The 21,059-nt window shown below is 33.8% G+C and overlaps 1 protein-coding gene across 9 annotated transcripts in view; it reads right to left on the reverse strand.

Moving 5' to 3' along the window:
- Positions 1-21,059, reverse strand: part of AGTPBP1 (ATP/GTP binding carboxypeptidase 1) — a 192,685-nt gene that overhangs the window by 130,780 nt on the left and 40,846 nt on the right. For 6 of the 9 annotated variants that reach the window (XM_074280197.1, XM_074280199.1, XM_074280194.1 and 3 more), the window contains exons 3-4: positions 11,146-11,270; positions 1,222-1,289 (exon numbers count right to left, since the gene is read on the reverse strand). In XM_074280197.1, coding sequence (XP_074136298.1) covers positions 1,222-1,289; positions 11,146-11,270 — 193 coding nt within the window. Of the gene's footprint in view, positions 1-1,221; positions 1,290-1,481; positions 1,660-11,145; positions 11,271-20,796; positions 20,964-21,059 lie in introns of those variants that run through there. The other 3 variants (XM_074280198.1, XM_074280201.1, XM_074280200.1) reach the window with 3 other exon arrangements.

Genomic DNA, 21,059 nt, shown 5'->3' on the forward strand with positions numbered 1-21,059 from the left:
TTAGACAGTAGGGAGTGTGTTAATAGACAGGGAGAAATTGGAGAGAAAGAAAGGTATGGAAGGTGCATGTGAATCATTTTGAAGGGAAAGTATGGAATCAAGGACACAAATAGGAGGGTTGACTCTGCTGAGACAAAAGATTATCTCTTCATCAAAGACTTGAGAAAAGAAGAGACTAGAGGATAATGTCAATGCATTTTAAGATTAAAAAGTAAGGAAGAAATGGTAGAACATGGCAAGCAGCCTTTATATTTTCCTCTGTAAAGTACGAAGCAAAATCCTCAGCTAAAAGGATAGGAGAAGAAAACATTGTGAGAAGCTTAAAGAAAAACACCTGGAACAGCAGCTGTGGAGAGAGCAATAATTAAGAAGAAATAAAAAGGACTGTCTAGCCACAGATCCTCAAATGTCACTGAAGTCTAATTAAAGTCTGGAAAGATCATCACTAGATGTGAAATTTTTTTGGCCATAGTAAATTACTAAGATCTGTGTCAGTGAAGGAAATACCTGATTAATGTTATCTTCTGAAGTACTCATATAATAATCTATATTAAATTCAAGTTTCTAAGATATCTAATATGTATGGGAATGCCTGCCATCTAGGGGAGGGGGTGGAGGGAAAAAGGGGAAAAATTTGGAACAGAAGGGAGTACAAGGGATAATGTTGTAAAAAAAAAATTACCTATGAATATGTACTGTCAAAGAAAATGTTATAATTATAAAAATTAATTAAAAAATTTTTATTAATAAAGGACCTTTAAATTAAAAAAAATAAAAATAAAAATAAATTCAAGTTACTATCCTTTACCATCACTATATAACATAGCAATTAAATTTTAATATTCATGATTTTATGGACTAAATTTACTCATTTCCAAAGTCCAGTTTCATTTCCTACTAGTTAGAGCTAGTCATAGTGAATTCAAATTTTATGTTTTAAATCATGTAGTTATATAACCACATAAGTTAGTATGCCTATTACTTCCCAAAATAATTATACTATAATAATAGTATAATTATAATAATAATAATAACACTTAATATCTAATTTTCTTTAAATATACCTCTATATCAAAACCACTGAGCAAAAGGAATAATTCAAAATGTTATTAATCAAGATTAAGGAAGAAAAGGAATCAATGTTCATTACATTCATTATGTTACTTAGAATTTCTTATGGAGAATCATAGCTACAAATATTATTAAACTTTAGTTATTTACCTCTAATGTTGACAGTAGAACATCCATTCCTGTAGAACCTTTGGCTGTCATTTCTTTCCTGATTTTCTCTGAAAGGTAGAAACAAAGTACCTTTTTCATAACTTAAAAAATATATATTTATATATATTTATATATATATATATATACATATATATATATATGTATATATATATATATATATATATATATATATATATATATATATATATATATGTATCTTGTAAGTATCATGTGCCATCCATAGACCTAAGAACACCTACCAAATTGTTTCTTGGGTGATCCTGCCTCTGGTGTAGATGACCCTACTCTCCAGGGTGTAGTATGATGGATTTCCATATTTCAGTGAATGAAGTATTGACCTCATTTCACCACTGCTCCTGACATGGCCCAAGTGGGTCCCTGTTCTCCAGTCCAACAATTCAAAGGCAATGCAAAAGGCTAGGAATAGGAATCAGTAAAAATAGGACACCAGGCCTCCCACAAATTTTTCAGGTCTACAAATGGAAAATGTTCTCATCAAAAATGGCAGGAAAGAAAATTTAATATTTTCTTTTAAAATGTGTTTTAAAACATTATTTTAAAATCCTGAATAGTATAATATTGGGACACTCATAAAAGCAATGGAAAGAAGCTGCTTCTACCATCGTAAAGGATGAGAGAAATCTAGAAGTTTTCTACCAGCATCCAAGAAGAAGCAACTTTTTCTCTATTACTTGCAGGCTTGTGTAGACTTCCCCCTAATTTTTTTTCCCCTTTGGTAAGAAAGAAGCTAGAAGAAAAGCTATGTGCCAAAGTACAAAGAGGTAAACAGAAAGTTGTTGATAAAGTTTTTGATAGGAAAGTACTAGAGAGAGAAGGCCAGAACTTAACAGAGGATATCTGCTTCTAAAACATGGTATTCATTATCACTGAATTTATCAATATAATAAAATATGAATCATTCCATGTAAGTTAATTTTTCAGTAACTTCTTTTAACATTTTATTAATCCTGCTGGACAGAAATCATTCTAAAAATATGTTATACAGTTGCCTGTTTTCATAAACAGAGTATAATACATATATATGTGTGTATATATTAACTACAATTTAATAAACAAACAACTGATTGACTCTCTTATAAGTATCAATTGTCATACTAAACAATAATACAATGTTTTCATGAATTATTAGTCATAGAAAGTGTTTTAATTTCAAAATAACACACTTATATCTGCAGAAACACATAAAACACAAAAACAGATTATTTTGAATTTTTGTTTTTGAATTTCACAATGCTAAATTATCAACTTCTCTTTTTTATTATCACATCCACCCCCTAACACTAAAAAAAACAGATAATCTTTGACTTCGTTACACTTAAAGTATAAGCAGGTATTCAATAAAAAACTTTAAGAACTTTGCTATGAATAAAGTTATTATATTTTTGATTGTGTGACACATCTAAGCCACTTTTGCTCAATTCATTGTTCTTGGATAGATTCCAGATAGATCACACTGTTAAATAAATGTCCTCCAGAGAGGTCAACTATCCATATTAGGTGAATTCCAAAATTCAGTTCAAGAAAAAAAATCATATGGTATTATTCATGAACTGAATTATATTTGGAATGTTCAATTCTAAATTATAACATAAAGCTGGGGGGGGGGGGAATTAGGCCTCATTTTAAAACAGAGAATAGTTACTAACATTTGAAAAATTTTAATTTCCACATATCTTAGGTCAACTGGCGATACAGATTGGGGGGGATGTATTCAAACTCTCATATAGAATATAAATGTCTAAAATATATACTAGATTACCAAATAATTGAAAAATTAACTTAGGAAGGAAAGTTCACTTTGTTTAGAAAAAATATTATTAAATAAAATTACAAAATCAATATTTTACATTACTCAAATGCCAAACAATAATGATACAACTACATTACCTTGTAATTTATACTTAATTCATTGTTCTTAACTCATCTTTAACACAATCCTTATAATGACTATATTGTTCTGTATTCAAATGTTCAAAAAATGTTTAAAATTTTATCAAGATTTTTTAGTTTACCAAAATATTGATTGCACCTGGCTCTTTTTCCTCAGTGTTTTGAGTGAGTGGAAGCACAGGTGTAGTCAACTTTTGTAGGAGTTTGGCAGTAAAAGAAAAAAAGAGTATAGATAGAAGTAACTGCCAAAGGAGCGTACAGAGTTCAAGTAGTTTTTCTTTTGTTTTCAAAGGATGAAGTAGATTTGATCAGGTTTGTAAGATGGTGGAAAAGGAGTAAGTAGAAAGGGAAAGACTGAATATCAAAGAGAGGAAAAAATGATGAATGTTGTGGACAAGCTCCTATAGGAAAAGATATAGTATAAAGGGTACAAGTAGAAGGTTCTAAATTGGCAGGAAGAAGAGCTATTTCTGCAGACAGAAGCAAAGGAGAAGATAATGGGTAAAGATACAGATAAATTTTGAGACAGAAAAAAGGAGTTATGAGGGTATTCATTACAGATGGTCTCAATTATTGCAGAAAAATAGGAAGCAACATTATGTGATGAAAGGAGGATGAAAAGAGCATAGGAGATTTGAGCAGAATAATAGCTAGCATTTATATAGCATTTTAAGGTTTTCAAAGTAATTTACAAAGGTTATTTTATCTGATACAATAAGCTTAAGAGCTAAGTTCTATTATCACCTCCATTTTACAGATGGGGAAACTGAGACGAAGAGGCTAAATGAGTTGCCCATGCTAACAAATTGGTTAAGTGTATAAAGATATTTAGAAAGATCTAACTATACATATAGATATAACTTAACTAAGTACATTAAAGGATATGACTGTGCTCATGACAGATGCCTAAATTTTTGCAAACAATTGTAATATTTAGTAATGTATAAGGATATTATGCAAATATATATACATATGTACTCTCTAAAACTGCAATATATCTATGTGTATGTATGTACTATGTGTGTGGATGGTATGTGTGTATATATAGACATGCATAGTATGTGGCATGTCTCATGTCTGTCTAAAACAAAGGCACATAGATGGCAATAAGATCTATAAGGCATGTACTGAGCTTCCTAAGAAAGAAGGGATAGTGACCAATAGGCACAGATCAAAAGATGGATCTGAACTCAGGACTTCCTGACTTCAGGTCCAGCCCACTATCTATTGTATCATCATGCAGCCTGCTTTAAAAAAAATCTATCATTTTTTATAACTCTTTACAATATGCAAAGTACTTTACTATGTTCACTCATTTGAGCTTCATAATAACCCTGTAAGGCAAGTGCTTTATCAAAGACATCCATGTCTTAGCGTAGCTGACTTGGTTATAAAAGAAACTCTTTTCCTACAGAGTTTGCTAATGAAGATTTTTTAGTGATGCCATTGCAATTAATTTTTTTAAATACTATCACATGGATGCTGAGGATATTATAGTAAGGGTATAAGAAGACAATATAATTTATAAGAATCATCAATAATTGCCAGCAAAATAAACATGTAGAACATGCCTCGAAACTACCAAACACAAACTATTCCCCACATATTCATAACCTCAGGCATAAAAGTAGTCCTGAAAACAATAGTTTTATCTCACTATCAAAAAAAAAAAAAAAAGTTTCTCATAAGTAATATGGATGACTACAGAATTAAAAATCCATTGCCAGCTTGCAATAGCCTAAAATACATAATTTAAATAACACATATGGTAAGTAGAAGTCTCATTAATTTTAGTATTATTAAATTAATATATTTACAGAAAGCATGCAATATGTTTTGCAAAAAGAAATTTTGTAACAAATAATTCTATCTTGGATATCAGGAAAATCTGGGATTGAAATTTGCCTCAGATTCACTCTAACTATGTGACACTTGTTAAGTCATTTGACCTCACTGAATTTGTTTCCTCATATGTAAAATGAGGAAAATAAAAAGGCTGGGAGGATCAAATTAGATTTTAAATACAGATATATGTCCATATATACATGCATATAAAATGCTTTTCAAACCTTAAAGTACTAAACAATAATTCACATCTTTAATTTTCATAGAAAACTGAGTAGTGGACTTTAAATACAATATAAAAATGTATTTAATATCTCTAAGAAAATTATCTTTAATCCAATTTAAATACTGAGTTAAACAGGCTTTCTGACAGACTAACTAGTCATTCTTCATGTTTCCTACAAATTAAGAAAATTAAATCATTTCCTGAAGTAAAATTAAATTAATTAAGAGGATACATTGCCCTAAAATGTTTCTGCCTAACCCTCCTGAAAATTTTACCAAATTGTTCAATTTTAAGGAATGGAAAGAAATGCCAATTTCTTATATTTAAAAAATCTCTGCACAACAAATATAACACTAGATTTTGAACAATTTTCTTTGTACCAGTTACAAATACTACAGAGAAATTTGATATACAATAGTTCAAAGAATTAAAGATGAGGGGACCAGTTAAATGTACAAAACCTTATGACTTTTGCAAAATTTTCAGATCCCATTGGCTATCTTAGTAAATGTAAACTCTTAACTGTCCACTGTGAATTCTGAACACTGTAATTTCTGAGGTATCTTTCTGATCCTCTCCCCTTTCCTGCAGTTTCCACAAACCAAAAGATGAAGGGAAGGAGGGAGAGAGGAAAGGAGGAAGGGAGGAGGGAGGAAAGGAGGAAGAGATGGAGGGAAGAATGGAGGATGGGATGGAGGGGGAGAGGGAGGAAAGGAGGGAGGGAGGAAGGGAGGAAAGGAGGGGAGGAAGGGAGGGAGGGATGGAGGGAGGAATGGAGAGAGAGAGGGAGGAAAAGAGGGAGGAAGGGAGGGAGGGAAGAAGGGAGGAAGAGAAGGAGGGAGAGAGGAAGGAAAGGAGGGAAAGAGGAAGGAAAGGAGGAAGGGAGGAAGGGAGAAAGGGAGGGAGGGAGGGAGGAAGGAAAAAAATCCCATCTAAAGTCTGAACATTTAAAGAAAGTTATAAAACACACTATAGTATAATATATGAACTATTCCCTACTGAAGGCTTGATAAAGGAATATGTGTTTTTCAAGTTTCTAAAGTTTCACTGAATTTCCTTTCTTGATATATTAAGTTCTTGCCCTTTGTGTACTCATTTTTCATAAATGATAGGGACACATCCATAGCTTTTTCCTTTAAAATGAATCCTGACAAACAAAAAGATATGGTGCAAAGATGTATCAAAAAACCAAAAACGTGCCCTCACCATTTATGAGAAACAAGGCCAAATTACAGATATTTAGAATATTAGCAGGAAAGGAAATTTCAAGATCAAGTAAAACAGGGTATGAATTACAGGAAAAAAAACATACATTTCAAAAGCTTGATGAGGTTTCTTATATATAAGTTAGTTCCTTGTTGTCAGGGTATTTGGAAGGAGAAAGCATGGTATGGTGGAAAAGGCAAGTGGATTTGGAGGCAGAGACCTGGGATTGAATCCTAATTCTGCAACTTACTGTGTGACACAAACTCTCTCTAAGTCTCAGTTTTCTCATCTATAAAATAATGAGGTTGTACTAGACAGCCTCAAAGGTTACCTTCCAACTCGACACCTATGAGCCAATAAAGAGCCCAAATTCTTTGAAATCACTGGACCCCAACATAGAACAGTAGAAAAGAGCATTTAAGCAGGAATCAGGACACCTAGATTTTCGTCCCAGCACTGCACTAACTAGCTGGGTAACCTTGGACAAATCACTTAACTGATTTGGACCTGTTTCTTCATCTGTAAAATGAAGAGGTTGGGCAAGATGATGTCAAAAGTCCCTTCTTGTTCTAAAATTCTGTGATTCTATGGTGAAATCAGAATTACAGAATCATGGAATTTTAGAAGCGAAAGAGATCTCAAAGGTCATCTAGTCTATACAGACATGATTTTTTTAGGGCTATGCCACCATTTGTATTCATCCTCCAATACCTATCCTTGAGCTGATCTTTTATATGTCTTTTTAAAATCTAATTTGATTGATGAATTCTCTGTACATCCAAAGAAAATCTTTTTAGACGACTTTTTTTCCTTCATTGTAACTGTTTATCTGTGTATTCAGAATTTCATTCCTGATAGTTTTCTGTAGTTCTTAGCACATTAAGGATCACAGCAATTCTTTCTCTGAGACCTTCTCCCACAAAACTAAAGATGTAGGTTAAATTTTTTCCCAATTTCCCTCTTCTTTATCACAAAAACTAATATATAATGGTCATTTCCCCTCAAGATAATCATCATTTCCAATGTAGCAAGTTCTCCTTTGTTGGACACAATCATATGTAGAACAGAATTTCCCCTTTTCAAGGAGGAAATTATTATTAAAGCAAGCTAAGAAATTAGCATCCACTCACCTTTTGGTAAGTAGAGGACTCCAGTAAATGTATTAGATAAAGTGTCCCACCACAATTATATTGTGCCTCAGTGTCAGGATTGTGTTCTATATTTCTCATTCATATTCTTCTTTTCTTTTTCTCCCAATGACTTGTAATTTAGTCTGCTGACAATTCTGCTTCCACTTCTCCCTCTTCTCTCCTTCATGGGATGCTTTCCACTATACTTTCTCATTATATTACTATGCCACCTCAATTCTCTCTACCATTCCCCTTCTTTATATAATGTAACTGCCAGATGATCAATCCTATTAAGCAATTACTATCTATCAAGCACTGTATTAAGTGCAATTACTCCTAGACTTCAAAAAATTTACATTCTAACAGGAAGACAAAATGTATGATAGGTAATAAATAAACTATATATGAGATTGATAAAATAGTAATAATAGCTCACCTTTATATAGCACTTTAAGGTATGTAAAAAACTTAATATATTTTAATTCATTTGTTCCTGAGAAGGGAAGGTTATAAAGTAGCATTTAAGCTGAGTGTTGAAAAGATTCTAGGAGGCAGAGGTGAAGAACATTCCAGCAACAGTAAGTAGGCTAGTTTATACCCACTATTATATAACTTGTTTCTTTTAAATAAGAAGTATCCTTCGGATTCATCTCTCCATGTGACTCACTTTACCAAGTCTCAATAATATCCAAGAAGTAAAACTATCCTTTCTGCTAAGAACAACAATTCATCATCTTCCCTCCTTCCTTCCTATGCTTTGTACATTGATGCATAGTTATCTGGGGCCAAGGAGTAAAAATTAAAAATCACTGAACAAAGAAAATCACAACAAAAAGAAGATCATGGAAATCATTTTTCAAGAAATCATGAATGTGAGGAAGGAAAATGGCGAAGTTTACACTAGTCATGATAGTGCCAACCAAGCCCCCTGAAGACCTAGTAGATTCACCCATTGTTTCTCTGAACAGCCCACAGCTTCCAAAACAGCCAAAATGGCTACCTCTGGGAAAAGACAAGTACAGTCTACCACACCAGAGGAAAGTGGCAGTGGTAGTGGTGGCAACTACTAGGCCTAGATCAAATAACCAATTCCATAAATTACCTCAACCTCCCTCAAAGAAGGCCTGAGAAGCCAACAGAACCCAGACAAGTCTGTTACCCAGTTTAAAAAAAAAAAAAACTTCAGTTAAAGTGATTTTTTTAAATTTATAAATCAGCACTTAAACTGGTGAGTTTCCATTGCCCAGAAATTCTGACAAAGTAATTATAACATTCATATTTAAGTATTTGTTAAACTGAATACAAATAAAATTTATTTCTTTCAAAAAATTATGAATGAAAACTGCCCAGATCTTTTAGGACCAGAATACAAAGTGAAAATAAAAAGAATACACCAAACATCTCTTGAAAAAAATCCCCAAATGAAAACTCCCAGGAACATTACGTCAAAGTAAAAAATTTCAGGTAAAAGAAAAAAAAAAATACTGCCAGCAACTAGAAAGAAATGAAATGCCACAGTTAGGATAACATGAAAGGTGGAAGCTGCTACTAAAAAGGAAAGGAAAATTCCCACTCTCATTTTTTGCTTTCACTCTGAAGCACTGATTTTTAAAGAAATATTTATTCTTATTCTCAAAAGGAAAAAGCACTTGCAAGGAGATAGGAGAAAGATAGACTGGGAAAGATAGACTGCAGAAAGTGAGATTTGAGGTAAGTCCTGAAGAAATTCTGACAAGCCTGAAGGAGGGGAGGGGCATCATGCCAAGAATAAGAGGCAGCCAATGAAAATGTCCAGTTAGGATATGGAATATCCTAAGTGAGGAACAGAACACAAGCCAGATGGATTGTAGAGTATATGAAGGAGAGTCAAGTATAAGGACAGTAGAAAGATAGGAACAGGGAAGGTTGTGAAGTATTTAAAGCAAATCTGTTCTCCTCTCAGGTGCCCACTAACCCCAATAAGCTCAAGTGACTCTTTATTCTAGCATCAAACAAAATTTTTCATTTGGAATTTTAAACCCTTCACAACCTGCCCTACCTTTCTCAGATTTCAGGAAGATGAATAAGAAAGCTATTTAAATAATCCAAATACAAAATGTCTTAAGATCTATGCTAAGACACATATAGGTGCTTTAGATGGAACCAACTAGAGTAGCAGCTGTACAAGTGAAGAGAAGATAATCTATGTAGGAGATTATGAAGATTTTTATGAAATCTGAGAATAGAGTATATATATATATGAGATGAGTACAAGTGAAGAAGCTCAAGGACAGTGAAACTGCCTAAAAGACTGGGAGGATGGTGATGCTCTTGATGATAATAAAAAAGTTAGAAAAAAGGAAATGTTTGGGAAAATAAGTTGTTTGAACATATAAATAGGATTTAAGAAGTCTATAAGACATCAAATTTGAGATGTCCAAAAGGGAGCTACCTTAGGAGATTGTAGCTGGATATATAGTTCTAGAAAGTATCTCATAAAGATTGTATTTAAACCCATGAGAATATATGAAATTCAAACAGTATAGAGGAAAAGAGAAGTGGGTCCAGAAAAGAGCTTTAAGAACATCCATGAATTTTTTGATTTCCTTCACAGGCTAATTGTATACTATTTCAAAGTCCACTTCTTTTTGTACAGCAAAATAACTGTTTGGACATGTATACATGTATTTTATTTAATTTATACTTTAATATATGTAACATGTATTGGTCAACCTGCCATCTGGGGGAGGGGGTGGGGGGAAGGAGGGGAAAAATTGGAACAAAATGCTTGGCAATGTCAATGCTGTAAAATTACCCATGCATATATCTTGTAAATAAAAAGCTATGATAAAAAAAGTTTAAAAAATAAAATAAAATTCTATTAAATTTCATCCATGATTAATACTTGTGACCTGAAGATTCAGCAAAGAGCCGAGAAGTATTAAGTAGAGGCACCTAGTACAGATGACTTGAACCTCTAGAAATCTATCACGAGATATGAGAAATAAGAATAAATAGAAATTTTAGGTAAATAAGTATATATAGTTTATCCATTAGATTACACTGGAAAACTCTATTACACACCAGAAATCAAGACATGAGAACAAGGAGATGGAGGATTGTAGTTATGAACAAACTTAGAGGGATAAATTAGATGTTTTGAAACCAAAGGGGTTGAAAAATCATTCCACTGTGAATTTAAAAGGGGATGAACTCATTTATCTGCTATTTACTATCTATGTAACCCTGGATTATTCACTTAACATTCTTGGGTCTCCTTTTCCTCCTCCTGAAGTAACTGCTTCTAGGTCTTTTCCAACTCTAGATTTATAACCTTATAATCTTTCTAGCCAAAAAAGGTATATGCTTAAATATATGTGCATGCAATTTCCTGTAACAGTTTTTTTTTAACAATGAAAGATGTTACACCACTATAATTCTTGTTAATATGAATAAATGAAGTATTTATATCTAGTTTGGCACATTACAAATTGTAACTGTGTTTTTATATGATTATGTGGTCCAAAACAGTTAGATATTTATTAATGGAAGTAGAAAACAAAAAAAATTAATTATACGAAAGGATTTTTTAAGAGAAAAATTTACCTTGACTTTGGGTCAGGTGAAGAATCTTTGATGTAACATATCTGGCAGATTCGGTTTCTGAACATTCAAAGTTGATCTTCTCCAGCTGAGCCAGGAGTGCCACAATCCGAGAATTACTAGTAAGGCTAGAAAAAATATGATTTTACATTTAGACTTCATGCCATATTTTATATTTTAAATGTGATTTTTGTTTTACTAATATCAAGTAATACGAACTCAACTCAATTCACTTTAACAACTATACACTGAACACCTATATGTAATGCAACCATTTTAGATGCTGCATGAGATTCAAAGTTTAGATAAGAGACCTCCTCCTTCAGAGAACAAGTGAGGTAAAATGGCATAGGCAAAAAGCACCTTAAAGAGGTATAAAATAATATGTTGTATGAGGTCCTGGTATAGTAGGGGAAGGAAGAAGTCAGTTGAACATGATAGTTCACTCCTCACAGCACACAGATTGGATGCTTCCTTCGCACTTATCTCACTCTTCCTGGCTTCAATTATTTGCATATTCCTTCCCTTTAGATTGTAAGCTCCTTGGGAACATCTTCTCTATCTTTCTATTATTAGCACCTTGCCATAATATTTAACATGTTAAGCTTATTAAAGTATTTTAAAATTCAATAGGAATATAATAGGCAAAAATGAGGAGAGAACATTCCAAGGACAAGAAGCAAGGTACTGGGATGTCCATAGAGATCCTTGATCCAATGTTCTAAGTTCAACTTCAAGCTATCATAGAACATCTTGGGATCACATGTTTAGAGTTTAAAAAGGCTTCAGAGGTCATTTAATCCAATCCCTTTGTTCCATAAATCAAGGATATGAGTCCAGAAAGTTTAAAGGAGTTTACCAAAGTCACAAAGGTAGGTAAAAGATGGCAAAATTTGTTTTTGAACCCATGTTTCTAACTCCAGATTCAACACTCATTCCACTGAATCATAATATCATTAATATTTTAAATAAAAAGAAATTTTAATAGAAACACTATTTGACTAAATTATAATTCCACTAATCTCAGATAAGGTAAAGATTCCAGAAAATATAAATAAGATACATAGTTTAATTCATTAGTGCAGAAAGCAGTTGGTAACATTAATTTAATGTGAGACTAAATAAAAAAGATGAATCTTTGTCCCAAAAAAATTTTTTTTTCATTTTGACAGGAATGTTTGTTAATTTTAACTAATAAAATATTCATACTATTCAAAGAGACCTTGATATAAGAAGCAAATACACACACATATATATATATATGTGTATATATATATATGTTTTATAGTCATCAAAACTAATTTTGAAAGTAAAACAAAAATGATCAACAAATTGAAAGTAAATCATCAAAAACTTCTGCATGAGAATAACTGACCTTTTATCTTCCTTTCCCAGCTACCTCACCCAGGCTCAGAATCATTTTCTTATTAATGGTATAAAAAGGGCTTCCTCAGTAAGTAGTCTCAGATTAGTAATTAGCATCAGACGGATCTGACACTAATCACTGTGAGTATCAATGAGTCATGTAGTTAACCATGTCTGGCTCAAATAACTTCTATGGTCCTTTCAGCTCAAACTTTAGCTTGGTGATAGTGTTGTTGAAATAGCTAAACTAAATAGAATCACTAGAGGGCAACATTCTCTTTGGAATTATTTTAACACAGTGGCAAATCTTGGGCTTAAGTATAGAAAAATCTTAAAAATTCATTTAAATTCAAAGAAACTAGATGAAAATTATTATGTATGAGCTACACACTATGACAAAGTAGAAAAGTCAAGGCATTAGGAAGTCAAGAAGAACTGGGTTAAAGTCCCACCTCTAAACCATATTTACTAGATGATCTAAGCAAATTCCTTAACTTTTCAGTGTCCCAAGCAGCCTTCTATGACTGTATATAGCACAACAGATGCCCATCATATAGAGTGAAAACCACAAAATACATTCTAAATAAAGGCTCTCACACGGCTTATTAAGTCTTTGATAACTGGTCATTATTGCAAAATTTAATCTATTAGCAAAAATCCAAATTATCACTTGAAGATTTATCTAGATGAAAATTAGATTGCATGATTTCTAATCTGACTCTAATCTGTAATCCAACAATCCATCTTTCATGATATATTAAAATATTTAAGTTTCTTCTAACCAACTCTGTCATTTCATATACCTATTTGCTGGCAATTGTTTTTTCTAAAGTAAGTAGATCCCAAAAAATGTGACATGTTTTACTATTCAAGCCAATGGCTTATATTTAAGTTATTGTATGTAAATTCTACAAATTTGTCTGAATTTATGATTTATTCTTATTAATACATCAATTTTTGTTGTTCAGTTGTTTCAATCGTATTCAACTCCTTGTGACCCTTTTTTTGGAGGTAAAGATATTGGAGTGGTCTGCCATCTCCAATTCATTTTGCAGATGAACTGAGGCAAACAGAGTTAAATGACTTGCCCAGGATCACACAGTTACTAAATATGTGAGGCCACATTTGAACTCAAGAAGATGAGTCTTCTTAACTCTGAGCTTAGCACTCTCTCCTAGCAGTCCAACTAGCTATCCTAATAAAGAGTAAAAGTGGAAAATATCTCTGATGATTTTAGCTAAGCATAATACACATGAAAAGAAAAATGAAATCATTTTCACAAACTTCACAGGCAAAAGTCACACAAAGCTTCAATATAATTCAGCCTGCTACACACACACACCCTACTCCTTAGTCCACGATGCCCAGAAATGATTATTTGAATCCTGGCCTCAAAATGTACTCCCTGTGCTACAAGTACCCTAGACCTGCATTACAATATTATTTACTTCTTTAAGCAAATGAGTCCCAAATGTATAGATTTAGCATTAATCTTGCTCCTAAGATTTACTCACACATTTCCAACTACCTAATGGGCATCTTTAGTTGAATCCTACACAGGCATCTCAAAAACATATCTAAAAAAGAACTTAATCTTTTATCCAAACCCACTTACTGTTCCAGCTTTTTTTTTTTTCTGCAGAGGCTACCACTATTCTCTGCAGACTCCCAAGTCCACAACTTTACTGCCATTTTTAACTTTTCATTCTCATTCATCTCCATAATCAGTAAATTGCCAAATCTTGTCAATTCCACTTATTAAAGATCTTCTCTCATGTACCCTCCTCTCTATTGATAATAGCCACCCTAAATCCAGTCTATCAGACTTCTGCCCCAACTTCCAGTGGTCCACAATATTCTCCCCTCTTATGCCTCTCCCACACAAATGCATACATGCGCATGCGCACATGCACACACACACACACACACACACACACACACACACACACTCTACAGTCAAACAAAATTGGTCCAGTCTGTCCTTTCCTAGACATGACATTTTCTCTCCTGCCTAGCTGGCTGTCCTCCACATCTGGAACTCTTTCCCTCCTCAACTCTACTTTTTGGAGTCCCTAGCTCTCTTCAGGGCTGAGCTCAAATGTAACTTCCTTTAATAGACCCTTCCTGATTTACCCTCTTGTTAGTTTCCTCCTATTGGGTATTTTAAAATATTCTATATTTATGAACATGTTACAGCCTTACATCCTCTCTCTGGCTCAAGTAAAATGCAAGTTATTTTGTGATAGGAACAATCTCCTTCTTGTATCTGTAATCCCAACATCTAACACAGGCCCTGGCACACAGCCATAGGAGGTAAAAAGAGAAGCAGCAGTCTTCGAAGTCTTCCTTTCCCTGCCCCCACATGCCATGCTAATCTCTGAGAAGAGAGGAGGCACTTTAATGATTAGCATACTCACAGTCATACCCTACATGTCCTAATTCTGAATATCTGTAGATCCAAACCCCATTCCCCATTTCCTATCACCTCATTTCACCCATAACCTTCAATCTTTCTACTTCTCCTTCTACTGTGCCTTCTGTTGTCTGCTCTATAGGCAATAGACATGCTTTCATTCTTTATCTTCAATTCCTTTCATCTCCTGGTTCTCACTAAGACCCGATTTCCCCTAATGATACAAACTCCCTGGTACTCATTGTAATAGTGGCTGTACTTTCATTCATTGCCCTTAGCTTATAAGTCAAGGTAAGGAAGTTGAAATACTCCTTGCTTCCTCTGGTGAGTTCCAGATTTTCACTCTATCACTCAGTAATTTCTTCTTGGAGGATCACACAATGTATATTTCCTATCCAATCAACATCCAAGTAATTGTTGTCCACAAAACTCCAGGACACTCCCTTCCTTTCTCAAAGACTATATCTCTCCTCCCCACATCCTGCCCGCATACCATTAGAGTTCAACATTAATGACACTCCTTCAAACATTCTAATCCCCCAAATTCTCAACTTACTTCCTATAACCTACTTCTCCAACTTCATCTACTTCACTTTAGCTACATACAAAAATGGTTATATTCTTGATCTTACCATCACTCTCAAATGCACCACCTCTATGTTCAAGAACTCTGAAACTCCCTTATCTGACTGATATACAATCTATTCATGTTCCACTTTTCCCTTCACTGTCCCACACCACTATTCTTCATCCATTTTGTAATCTTCAATTCCCTGATCCCTCAGTTCTCTCCAAAGCCATCTCCCTGCACTAGTAACTCCATCCTCCCTTTCCCATCTTCATTCCTTGGTAAACAAGTTCAATTCTACACAATCTAATTGAATTTACAATCCCTTAGTCAGATAATTTATTATGTCCTCTGCTTTTGATCACTCACACAATCTGCTGCCTTCTCTACTACACACATTCGTTGAACTACGGTGAAGAAAACCATTTTGATTGAGTCCCCCAGAAATTTGTTATACAATCACAAGTTGGCCCCCACTGCTTCTAGGTAATACATCTGTATTTCCCTTATAAATTCAAAATCATGTTCACTACAATGACTCTTCCTTTTTATCCTCCTTAAATATCCTACAGTTCTTCCTCCCCATCCCCCATTCACTCAATTGAAAACTGTTTCATATTTAACAGAAAAAATTGAGACAATTTGCCAAGAGTTCTTTTTTCTCTTTCACATCTTATGTCACTCTGATACCTTCTGCCATGATCCCTTCTTTTGGCCTTGTATCATTTACAAAAGTGGCCATACCATAATTTATTCAGCCATTCTCCAACAACCCTCTGCCTTCAAAACACTCAGAGACTAATGTGAAAGGCAATATGCACAGAATTATGTACAAATGACATAGATAAGGAGAATCAGAGATAATCTCAGAAGGAATGAACTATTTTTTGCCAATTTTCTTGTCTCTGTGGTAACATTCTGCTAATTCTTTTGGCAGATAATCTTAACAAAAGTACAATTTTTACATGTGTCAAATGCATGGTGCTCGTCTTCTCCAAAAAGGAAGTTGACTACAGGAACAAAAGCGGGGCTCCCCACTTATTATGCCACACACTCAAAAGTAAATAGCTGGGGGAGGATTCTAGGAAGGTGGCAGAGTAGGTTAATTTCAAGCTCTTCCAATTTCCCCCAGACAGAACAAATACACACCTCAGGGCAAATAAAGACTTGGGGCAGAACAGAAGTCCTCTCAGTACAACCCAAGAAGATCTGAAGAAAGACCCCTGGCTGGGATTTAACTCCTGGACTAGCTCCAAAGAAGCATCAACCCTGGAGCTAAATGGATTTGACTGGAGCTTCAACAGGAACCACAGCAATTTTCACCTGCTGGACTGTGTGCAGAATTGGGGTTCTGATTCTAAGAAGACCGAGGGGACCTGAGCTGATTAGGAATGCCAGGCCCAGCTGTGCTGCTGAGATATAGGCCCTTGGCAAGAAGGATCCAGCACACCTGGTGAGTGCAGAAGCGGTAGAGCCGGGGAAACTACTTGCTTGGGGCACTTGCAGAAGCTCTTGATTTGAGGTTTCAGGTCAGAAAGGAGAGCCGAGGGGAAGCTAGAGGCACCATCCCCCTAGCCAACATTTAGAAGTGCTTACACTCATACCTTTTATTAAAAAAAAAAAAAAAAAAAAAAAAAAAAAAAAAAAGCTTCAACCCCAAAGACTAATGTGAAATGGCTCCCTAACCAAAGACAATTTAGAAAATGTATACACACACACACACACACACACACACACACACACACACATATGGAGAGAGAGACAGACTGTGAGAAAAAAACTAAAAAATAAAATAAAAACCATCCAAGAAAAACAGAAAGATTATGAAAAAAGTTAATGAACTAGAAAAGGAGATATAATCTCAAAGATGAAAATAACTATTTGAAAATTAGAATTTGGCAAAGGGAAGCCAGTGAAGTTGTGAGACCAAGAAATAACAAAAAAGATTAAAAAGAATGAAAAAATAGAATAGTATGTGAAACATCTTACAAGAAAAATAATAGATCTGGAGAACAGATAAAGAAGAGAAAATATAAGAATAATTGTTGTGAAAAGTTGTGACCCAAAAAAAAAAGAATCTTGACATAGTAATACAAGAAATAATCCAAGAAAATGGTCCTTGAGTGACAGAACAGGAAAGGAAAATAGAAATAGGAAAAAACCTATCTTTTACCACTTCAACAGGATCCTCTGTAGAAAACACATAGGAATATTATTGCCAAATTTCAAAATCTCCAGATCAAAGAAAAAAATTTTGCAAGAAACAAGAAAAAAAATTCAATTACGCTGGAGATGCAATTAGAAGTGCACAGAACTTAGCAGCAGCCACAATAAAAGGTCCTAGAAACTGAATGGATGCCCATCAGTTGGAGAATGGCTGAATAAATTATGGTATACGAATGTTATGGAATATTATTGTTCTGTAAGAAACAACCACCAGGATGGTTGCCATAGTTAGAACAACTCACCAGTTGAATATTTTATAAGAACCAATATTTTCTTCAGTTAAAGTTAAAAGAAATGAAACTGAGAGATTAAGTGATCTGCCTGTAGTCACGGAGAAAGTACTTTGGCAAAATCCTTTATGGGACTAAGACTGCTATGAGGTTCTCTTACTCTTAATAGCATCTTTCCTTTACTATAGTGTCTTTCTCCTTACTATAGCTAACTCTAATTAGTTTGCTAAACACCTTTATGGATTCTCCTAAATAAATGCCCCTTTTGGCACCAAAAAAAAAGAAAAAAAAAATACTGGACTGAGTTGGGATTGAAATTCAGAACCTCTGACTCTAGGTCAAGCATGTCTTTTCTGCCTAGAAAGATTGAATTATTTCTTTTCTTAAAGAGAAAATTTCTCATTTATTTCATGTTTGTTTTCCTCTTTTTATAATGGAACATGAAAATAATTATAAACATCCAGCCCTGTCTTTGACACATACTAACCATGGGACCATGGACAAATCACTTCATCTCTAAGTAAACTTTCAAAAGTTACAAATTATGACAAACTATAAATTTACATAGGCAGAAAATTTTTCCACAACTACAATTCTACACTAGGATGAAATAAGTGGGCCAGAATCCAAAGACCCAGCTTACTTCCTGATAATCATTATAATAATTCATTAAATGTTAAAAGATCATAGGTTAAAAATGGAAAGGCACATTAGAGGCCATTTACTCCAAAATTTTACAGATGAGAAACATGAGGCCCAAAAACATTACATGACTTGCCCCAGTTTATAGAATAGTTAAGTGACAGAGGCAAAATTTGAACCCAGGTCTTCTGACTTCAAAATCCTTTCCTATCATATCACACTGACTCATCTATAGTACAGCTATTATATATTCATAACAAACTCTTTTGCAAGCAAGCCATATTGGAGTTAGCATTGATTTAAAAATAAATTTAAAATAATATTTTAACTATTTTTTTCACATTGTTGAACAGAAATTTATAATTTTATATAAATTAATATAAGATCACAAATTCTCAGTGATATAACCAAAAAAAGGTTGAAATATTCAGTTTATATAAAAACAAAAAGACTTTTCATAATACTATATTTGGGTTTACCAACTCTAATAAACCATTGCCCCATCATTACATGATCTATTTTAACAGAGAAATTAGATAAAAAGAACCATCTAACTCGAATCTCAAAAGTAAGCCTTTATAAGTAGCAGAAGACCATCACCCACCACAGGGGATCTTATCAAATTTGCAGGTAACACAAAGTCTGTCCTCAAGGAGTGCATATCCTTTCTTTTGTCACATATATTAGATTTGATATACAAAATACTTTTGGCAGGAAGGCACTAGCAACTAAAAGAATCAAAAAAAGGCTTCTTCTAGAAAATGGACATTTTTCTGAACTTTGAAAGTAATTAGGGATTCTAAGAGATAAAGAGAGAGGGAAAGATATTCTAAACAAAAGAGCAGATAAGAAAAAAATTAAGACAAGAGATGGAATGTCATCTTCCAGTGACAACAAAAAAAAGGGCAGTTTGGCTGAAGTGAAGAGTATGAAGCAATAGTTGGGGGGTCATATATAAGGGTACAAAGTAGTTTGGTGACAGGATATGAAATACTTTACATTTCAGGAGTATGTAATTGATCCTAGAAGCAAAGGAGAAGCATCCCAGCTTGTTGAGTAAGGGAATAATGTAGTCAGACCTGTGCTTTAGTAATATTTTGGCATCTGTGTGAAGAATGAAATAGAGATAACAGAAATATTTTGTAGTAAGACAAATTAGAAGACTTTTGAAATAGAAATTATGATAGCCCAAACTAGGGTAGTATATTAGGATATGAAACAGATGTCATAGAAATAAAAAAAAAAAAAAAACATGACAATTAATTGGATGGGAGAAGGGAAAGAATGTGAAGAAAAATGAGTAGTTAACAACACTAAAGTCAAAAGTCTTGGTAATCAGAAAGATGGTGATGCACAAGAGGAATGGATTTGGGAGGAACAACCATTCTTGTTTTAGACAAGTTAAATTAGAGATGTTTAAGGACCGTCTATTTTTAAGTGTCCAAAGGGCTACTATTGTTGTAATGTATAGAAATATATATAACATATATTCCTATATATATAGGAGTATAGTAAAGAAAATGGGGCTAGATAAATAGATCTAAGAATTCTATGTATAAGGTTATAACTGAACCTATGGGAGCAGTATCAGAGAATAGAGAAAGAAAAAAAGAGCATACTGGTTAAATCCATGGTTAAGAGGCCAGGATAAGGGTGATCTAGCAAAAAAAGACACTGAAAAAAAGGTATCATGGGGGGGAAGAACCAAGCGGCATCTGTATCTCATGAAAACCTAAAAAGGAAAAAATACTCAAATGGAGAAATAAGTCAACAGCACGAAATAGAAAGGGCAAGAAGAAAAAGTCTTTGAGAAACTAGATTCCCTGCCACACCACTATAAAACACTAGAATATGATTTTGTTAGTGAGGCATATAATACACTTTAGAAAAACATACACCAAAAATACTTAAAAATCAAAGAAAAATCTGGAAGTAATCCTGAAGTAACCTAGCATAATCTTTTTATTTTAATTTTATTCACATTTGAGGTAAGTGAATTTCCCTAAAAATCAAAACTCATGTAGAACATCTAATTTCCCCAAAATGATGCTGGATACATGAGATGTTATTCCATGTAATTCATTCCTTTCTTGCTGATGAGAGGGAACAGAGACAGAGAGAGATAATAATAAAGCAACATGGCATGGTAGATAGAGGACTGGATCTGGAGTCAGGAAGACCTGGGTTCAAATCCCACCTTGGACACTTACTAGCTGTGTGACCCTGGACAAGTCACTCAACCTCTCTGTGCCTCAGTATCCTCATCTGTAGAATAAGGGAGTTGGACTCGTTGGCCTCTAAGATCCCTTTCAGCTCTAAATCTATGATCCTATGATAGCTGGCAGAATGAAGATTCAAAATTATCTCAACAGGATGGGACAATGAGCTGAAACAAACAAAAAAAGATGAAATTTAATAGAAATGAATATAAGTTTCACATTTCTAAAAGATCAATTGAATAAGGATAGCATAG

The sequence above is a fragment of the Sminthopsis crassicaudata genome, chromosome 1 (genome assembly GCF_048593235.1).
Source record: "Sminthopsis crassicaudata isolate SCR6 chromosome 1, ASM4859323v1, whole genome shotgun sequence".
NCBI classification, from domain to species: domain Eukaryota; kingdom Metazoa; phylum Chordata; class Mammalia; order Dasyuromorphia; family Dasyuridae; genus Sminthopsis; species Sminthopsis crassicaudata.